Raw genomic sequence first — 8,009 nt, forward strand, 5'->3', positions numbered from 1 at the left:
CACATTCTGGCCACTGGTCTCTCTAATATTCTTCTTAAAGGGTCAGACTACCCTTGACTCGCACCCCCTTTCCATGTAAAAAGCATGATCTTTCACCATCTGCACTCACCAGACAGCTGCCCAAGCAGCCACACAGATGGTCCAGCTCTTAGCCCCCACCGCCTTCCTCCTTAGGGCCCCATTTGGGACTGCTGAGTCAGCATTTTCTTTTTAAAAAGCAATCCTATCCCTCCAGCTAACTTCCCTTTTAGAGTCTGTAGCCATGGGGTTTAAAACTGTTTACATCTGAAAAACAATTTTCTGAAGTCTACGGTCAACATCGCTCCTTGCCCAGGCGTCTCCCTGGATTCACAAATGCTGAGATGGGCTCCCTGTCTCTAAAGAGCCTCATCACTTCTACTTTACCAATCAATTCTCCCTTCGCAGGTGGGAACTGCTACCCTCCTGATAGCATCCCCTACCTCACCCCACCCACAGCCCATCTTCAGGAAGATAGAGCCAGGAGCAGGTGAGGCAAGAATTGGTCAGGTGTTCCGACACTGTTGAGAGATCCCAAATTCCAAAGTATCTTTTCTCAACACGGGCCTAGAGCTTTGTTTCAGCCATGAAATCCACCTGGCTGAGGGCTAGACACACCATATATATTTCTATTTCTCACTCATGCTTCTAACCTCATGTATACATACTTCCGGGAAGTTTTTTTACAAGGAGTTTTTCTCCTACCTTCTTTATCAAATTTTCACTTCCCTCACCCATGGGCAGCTTTTCGGTCAGGCCCTGGGCCACACCGGCTCCTTGCTCCTGGATGTCCAGCCTCCTCCCCTAGAAAAGAGGCTGGCAAACTCCTCCCTCCTCTTGCCTGGCCCCACAGTTCTATGAGTAAGCTGGGATGTCTTGAAATAAACATTTAATAAACAATTACAGCTCAGAGACTAACATATATAATTTTTATGCATAAAGATTAATTCTCTTCTAGATGTTCTAGGAATGTTTTGTCACCATGCACTGATTACCTACCATGTACTAGACATTCTGCATATTTTATCTCAATTAATCCTCACAAAGAAGGATTACCCCATCTGACATGTGAGGGGAAAAAAAAAAAAAAACAATGCTCAAGAGAATAAGCAGCACAGCACTTACTTTGGGCTCTGCATCTCCACACTTACCAGAGCCTACTTTTCTACAAGCCACCACTCAGGTAAAAAAGGATGAGGAAGTCAAACAGCCTCTGACATCAGCCTAGGATCTAAAGCCTTCTTGGGACTAGGAAGGAAGACCACAGCTGCAGAAATGAACTCCTGCAGGCGTGTTACCTCTCTTTAGGGCCCAGAGGCGCGAGTAGTCACTTACCTCTGTGGTGGACAGGAACAGGCCTGGGAGTCGCCTCTAGCGTTAAAATATGGAATGTCTCTGACTAGAGGGGCTCTGTAGCACCACCTACCCACACTGGGTAAAAAAGTGAGGAGCAGGGAAGGAGACAAGAAAATCAAGATAAGCTTCCCCCTCTTAAACGATGACACAAAGCAGCTGTCAGCAGACAGCTCTGCGCAAGTCCCAAAGGAAGCTGGAGGAGGTGGAGACAGGATGGACATGCAGAAAGGATGCCCAAAGGGGAGACACTGAGAAGCATGGATGCAGGGAGAGGGCCTGACCCCCAGGAGGCTCCTGGGATGCTCTGTCTTGTCCCACCTGAAGAGCGGGGGCTAAGATCTAAAGTTCTGTTCCCAAGGGATAGGTCTCCTCCTTTCCCAACCTCCCAAATCCTGGGACATGTCCCCTCCTTTACATGGCCACTCAGACCTGGTGGTGAAGGTCCCAGCAGTCCCCTAGGGGCTGTAAATGCCGGCCTGGTTCCCTGGGCTCTCACTCAGGAACGGCCTAGAGGGCCTGCCAGCTTTGCCAGCGATACATTCGTCAAATGCAGTGTTGCCTGGACAGTGGTTCCCACGCTCTTAGCCTTCACAGACCAATTTAAAAAAAATTATGGTGAGAGACACTAGTTACTATTCTGTATTTTGCCAAGACTGTTTTTTAGGAAAAAAAAAAAAAAAGATCTACTTTCTATCAACACTTCCATTCCATAAAAGAAAGTATATTTTCAATCATCAAAAAAGTAAAAAGTACCTATCCCTAAAACAAAGTTCTGCTCTTTAAGTCAAACAAAGTTAGCTTCAAGACAAAGCTCACTCCATTGTTCCCCTCCCATGGTTTCTGCAGAAACCCAGAGAACTTGTCATGGGGCCGCACTGGTCCACAGATAAGCATGTGGACCCTCTGTCTGGGGGGAACCACAGGACACCAGCTGCATTTTCCCCAATCCTGTGGGCCTTGAGAGCCAGCCGGCCATGGCAAGGTCTGCAGGGACGTAAACATCCAGGGGCTTGACTCTAAGCCTCAGCCAAGCCAGATTCCTCCTCTCTTAACCACGACCACTGGCAATCCAGGGCAGCAGCTTACACACAAGGATGACAGGCCCCTGGCTAGACTCCCAGCCCCTTCCATTCAGGTGCACCTCCTTGATGCCAAAAGAAGAACTTAAACACGGCTCACAAGAGCCACGCATTCTAGGAACATCCAGCCCAGAAAGCTCATCCCCCAGGGTTTGAGAGGAATGAAGTGAGAGGAAGGCAGCAAAGGAGGAGATAAACCCTAGAAGGAAGCAAGCAAAGGAACCAAGCTTTACAAAGTAGACGGGGCATGTCCTCCTTATACTGAAACAAGAGCTCTCGTGCCCAGGAGTGAAGCCTACCCCTGGTCCCACCCCCCTTTCAGAAACGACCCACAGGGCACTGGACCAGCAGGATACCAACTCCCCCGTAAACAGCAGCAACATAAAGGGGCTGCACACAGTCTCCCAGGCTGGGGTGGGGAACTACAGATGTGATCCAGATGTCTGCTTTAACCTTAGACTGGAGAAACAGGGCACCCATCCGCTGTCCCTGGACCGTGATATGCAGCTTCCACAGGGAGCAGACAAGAGAAGGAGAGAAGGGGCAGAAACATCCCAGCAACGGCCACTTTCCTGACCCAAACACTTGGATCTTTCTTCCCAGCCACAAGACCACGGCCCCACCAAACTGGCGGCACAGCTCCGACACTCAGCGGTCAGGGAAATCCCAAGTGCGAGGCGCCAGCCCATCGAAGCCACAGGTGCCCCGGCTCCCAGAAGCACAGCGGTTTCCAGCCCAGCTGGAAAGGGCTTCAAAGGCCAAGAAGCACAGCCCCTCCACGTCCCCAGGGAGAAGACAGACTCAGAGAGGGAACCTGAGTCGTCCGATCCCTTGGACAAATCAGGGGCAAAGCGGGGAAGCCCCACGGACAGCGCAGGCCTCGGTCTCTGTCCAGCGCGAGTCCCGCTGCCTGAAGCGACCTCGGCCGCTACAGCTCTCCTCCCAAGCTGCTTCACTTCACTCGTCCCTACTTCTGCCAACTCTCCGCTGTGGCGGCTGCCACCAGCCTCACGGCCGGCAACCCACCACCGGCATGCAAAGGAAAGACGGACAGTGCAGTGCCACTGCCTCTCCTCTCCCCTCTCTGTTCTCATTCCAACTCCTCCTCCCCTCCCTTGCCCTCCCAACTCCCAATTAAGGGAGTACTCCTTCCTGGGGTTGACAGCATCTCAAACACACATCATTCATTCATTCATTCAATTAGCATCTGAGGGCTTCCGACACACCAAGGACCTGAGCCAGGTCCTAAGAACACAAGGCATAAAAAGTCCTTGACCTCAAGAAGTACTGTCTAGCGTGGGAACTCAAACCATGGGTTTCTCATTAAATTCCCAAACATTTTTAGGTACCATCCCCAAAAGGATGGCACACAAAAAAAGATTTAGGGAAAGAAACATCCCACTCCATCAGGGCAGCATAAGACTACCCTGTCACTCCAAATTTTTCCTTCCAAACCCATTAGCCTCCATCCCTTACCTGACACCATCACTCCCATATCACCCAAGCATTAGCGTGACCTTGAAATATATCTGAGGCTTCAACCAGACAAAAAACTTCTAAAGATAAAGCTGGATACCACTGTCCCAAGTCAAATGCAAACATCCGGGATAAGAGTGCTAGCTCAAAGCCCTGAGCAACCTGGTTACCCTCCCACCAATTGTAAGCGCGGCAAACTAGCCCGAACCAGCTTCTAAAGGCAGCTACGCTCCTATTCACAGCCCTCACTGAAAGTTGGACCTGGAGGATCAAAACTGGAGAATGGCTTAACGGTCTTCAGCAAGACTCTTGGGAATGCAGCACCCTCAAGGAAGGAACAGGGCTGTCAAGCAAGACCCAACTTACCTCCTTGAGAAGCCCCACTTTTTTCTTCAGCACCTCACACTTGCGCAGTTTGCAGATTTGGTGTGTGCGGCGGTTGGTACAGCTGGTGCAAGCCCCACAGTTTTCCAGCCGCCGGCAGGGCTCACAAGTACCACACCGTTTCCGCTTCTTCCGCCCATCTCCACCCCCTCGGAGTTGGGGTTCACTCCCGGCCACTGGAAGCCCAGGCCCCTGGTAGCCCGCTACCATCACCTGGCCCTGAGGGAAGTCATAAAGGCCTGGCAGGTCCGGCTGGACTGCCAGGGGCACCTGAAACTGACTCATGACGTTGCCAGAGGTGGGGGCATAGGTGCTGGGGCAGAGCCACAGTCCAGCTTCCTGCCTGCAAAGGCCACCAACAAGTCCTTCTTCCTAAAGCAGTCAAAATCTACAGAGCGAAGGCAAGTAGCTCCAGGCTGCGGGACGGGCACCTCTTCTCAACCCCTCTTCACCTCCTCTGCAGCAGTCTGACAGGACTCAGTTGGGGGCCACTCTCCCACCTGCCAGGGCCCGGGATCTGGGGGAGGACATCAGCGGCAGTCCCCAGAGAAGGGATCATCTTGGCTGGGTGGGCTCTTCACCCTCACCCACCCTGGACCCAGGCATGAGGTGAGCAGGTGGGTGTGTGACGGGGGCAGGGTAGGGTGAGGAGGTTCTCCTCTGAGTTTTCCTCTCCCGGGTCAGAATGATGGAGAAGGCAGCGCGCAGCCTGGAAAAGAGACAGAAAGGGGAAGCGCATCACTCGGGGCTGGGGGACAACTTTCACTCTTTCTGTTACCTCTTCCTGCTTCTGGGAAAAGAGAAGTTGGGGGAAGAGAACGGGCTTGCTCTCATGAAATTCTGTCCAGAACCTCTGGCAGGGCACACTAGCCAACCCGCTCCCTGATGGAGCAGGATGAGGGCCTGACGGGGTGTTAAGGAAACCTGGACGGCGAATTTAAGGGGGCGGTCAAGGTGAGATGTCTAAGAAAGTTGTCCTTTTCCCCACCCCCACGGGCTTGGGAGACTTTTGCCAAAATTCCCACACGCCCCTCATTGGAGGTCGCTGGGCCTTCCCCAAGGGAGCACAGCTTTCAAAATAAAGTTTGCCGAGAGCTTCACTCGGCGGGGCTGCCCGGGCGTCCCGGGCACTGAGGCGGCCTGGAGTGGGGCGCGCCCGGGGTAGCCCGCGCCGGCCGCCCAGCCTGCGGGCCGGACCCTGGAGGGCGGCCCGCTCCAACGAGGGGGCGCGAGGAGGGGGGCGCGCTCCGGCTCAGGCCCGGCCGCGCGCGCGCAGCCGCTCGGGCTCCTTTGTTCTGGGGCCTCGGCCGCTCGGCTTCGGCGGCTCCGCAGCCCCCGCCCCGCCCCGCCGCCCCCGCCCGGCTCGGCTACACTGTGACCCGCAGCACCCCCGCCTCGTCTCCCGCAACAAAGTAGCGGGCCCCCCCCGGGCCGTCCCCTCCCCTGCGGGCCCCTCCCCCCCAGGCCTCCCCTCCCCCACCCCGGAGCCGGAAAGGCACCGACTGCACCGACCTGCCCGCCGCCTCCGGGGCGGAGCGCACAAAGGGGCAAAGTTTCCCGGCCCGCGCCGCCGCCACCACCGTCGCGGCCGCCGCCGCCGCCGCCTGGGGCGCCCGCCTCCTGGAGCGCCTGGCCCGACCGAGCTCGGCGCACGGAGCCCCCCGCCCGGGCCGATGAGGGGACGGCGCAGGAGGAAGGAAGAGGCAGCGGCGGCCGCGGCGGCAGCAGCAGCAGCAATGAAGGCGTCCGCGGGACTCCCCGCCCCCCGCGCGCCGCGGCACGTGCTCGCCCGGGGACTCCCCCGCCCGGGAGGGCGCGCACGTGCGGCCCCGCCGAGCCCCGCCGGCCCCGCCGCCGCCCCCTCCGCCGGGCTCGGGGCTGCGCGAGGGGGGGAGTTCCGTGGAGGGGGAGGGGACGGTGCGGGCGGTCCTGAAGTGGATGGGGGCAGGGCCCGGCCCGGACGCCGCGCCTTTGCACCTGCAGTACCTCCCCTCCCCCGCGGTCGGTCCTCCCGGGACCCGGCCGCCCTCCTCGGGTTGGCCGCCCCCGCCCTCCGGCGCTTCTGCAGCCGAGCGGGCGCGGCGGGCGGCGCGGGGTGGGGCACGCGGAGCTCCCAGCCTAGGCCCTCGGCCGAGCCGGCCTCGGTGTCCCCACTTCCTGCCACTCCCTGCGGGCCGAGCGGCCTGGGACGGCCCCAGTGCCCCTGGGAGTCCTGAACTCCGGGCCCCACTGACCCCCCTCTCCTGGCCGCCGCTCGCTCATTCCGAGGCAGGACAATGGGGGACATCGCGCGTTTGCGTACCGAGTCAGCCTAGCGGGCAAGGAGGGGATACCCCGCGAGCAGAGGCCAAGGGCCAGCCGGCAGGAACCTTCGCCGGGATCGCAGCCCAGCGCCCTACCCAGGCGGACCCCGGGGCCCTGCCATCGCGAGCCTCCCCTGCGCCGCTCTCGGCTCTTTCGCGTCGAAAACAAAGACTAATCCGATACCCCCGCCCTGCCTCCCAGAGGAGGGGGAACGGGCGCGTCGCGGAGGGTAACCGAGGAGGACAGCGTTCAGGAGGGGCTCGGACAGCCTCCGAGGGGTCGAGCCCTATAACCCAGCGCAGACTTTGAAAAGTCACCCCGGGCTGTTTTCCAGCCAGGGGGCAAGGGGCAAGGCATAAGAGTATTTCTAAGTTGCCGAACATCCCGTTCTCTCTGCTGCTTTTTTACTCTCACCTGTTGTTCAGGCCAAGTTGAAATTCCAGGTTAGATTAATTCAGCTCCACCCATCTGGCCACACTGCCAGGCTGGTCCCCGAAGCTACCTTCCACCTACCTGGGTTGCTGGGGAGAAGGGTGGGTCTCTAACACAACACACACGCACACACACACACACACACAGGCAAGTCCTGGCAGAAACATCCACGGGAGGACTGGCCTGACCAGTTTGGGCGGTGTTCACCGAGCCAGGTACCTGGCAGGCGTCACCACTGGGCTGAAGCTAACGACTCAGCCAGAACTGGAAAAAGAGCATTCGGCCGCTTATTTAGAAGAAGAAAAAAGTAATTGATCTCAAGCAGCGCTGTCCAGAAAGCCCGAGGCGGTAGGAGAAGCCCGCGTTCTGTCTGGAACTTCCCTCCCCACAGACCTAATTTTGACAGCCTCCTCGAGGGGCCAGGTTGTCAGCTGTGGGGAGGGTGTGAACATGGCTCCAATACCTACTTCCTACTCCGGCCTTTGAGAGTAGGAAAGAATTTCTGTTCAGGGAAGTTAAGACTGGAACTGAGAAGAGATACCAGTGGAGTGTAATTTCCATTCAAACAGAACAGTTTGTGGGCTTGTAATTGTTTTTAATGTAATGAATGTTTAATGTTTTAAATATTTTATTTTTAGTAAAAATTATATATATTAAACACAGGAAAGAGAGAACTAGAAGACAAAAATAACCTCAATACAACATTTAACCGTTTGCTATATTTCCTTCTAGCATTTTCTGTCTATAGAGTATTTCCTTTTTTTAAAAGATGGCTGCACTCACACTGGTTATGCAATTTGTTGTCCACTTTTTACTTAACATTATATTGAAAGTATTTCCCTATTTGATAGACAATCTCCAGATAGTGTGACAATGAAGAAGGGAGCGAACTGTGGGTTCCAGACCTGGCTCTGGCACGTAATAGCAGAGTGACCTTGGACTCATCAACTCTGAAGGAAT

At 56.1% G+C, this 8,009-nt stretch overlaps 1 protein-coding gene across 5 annotated transcripts in view; it reads right to left on the bottom strand.

Moving 5' to 3' along the window:
- Positions 1-7,565, bottom strand: part of TET3 (tet methylcytosine dioxygenase 3) — a 114,189-nt gene extending 106,624 nt beyond the window's left edge. For 2 of the 5 annotated variants that reach the window (XM_044925763.2, XM_044925762.2), the window contains exon 1: positions 110-2,069. Coding sequence is in view for 2 of the 5 variants with exons in the window: in XM_006045955.4 (XP_006046017.2) it covers positions 4,296-4,598 (303 nt within the window). In the remaining 3 variants the exon portion in view is untranslated. Of the gene's footprint in view, positions 1-109; positions 2,071-4,295; positions 5,023-5,825; positions 5,977-7,031 lie in introns of those variants that run through there. The other 3 variants (XM_006045955.4, XM_025260806.3, XM_044925764.2) reach the window with 3 other exon arrangements.
- Positions 7,566-8,009: the final 444 nt, after the last annotated feature.

This window comes from Bubalus bubalis, chromosome 12 (genome assembly GCF_019923935.1).
Source record: "Bubalus bubalis isolate 160015118507 breed Murrah chromosome 12, NDDB_SH_1, whole genome shotgun sequence".
NCBI classification, from domain to species: domain Eukaryota; kingdom Metazoa; phylum Chordata; class Mammalia; order Artiodactyla; family Bovidae; genus Bubalus; species Bubalus bubalis.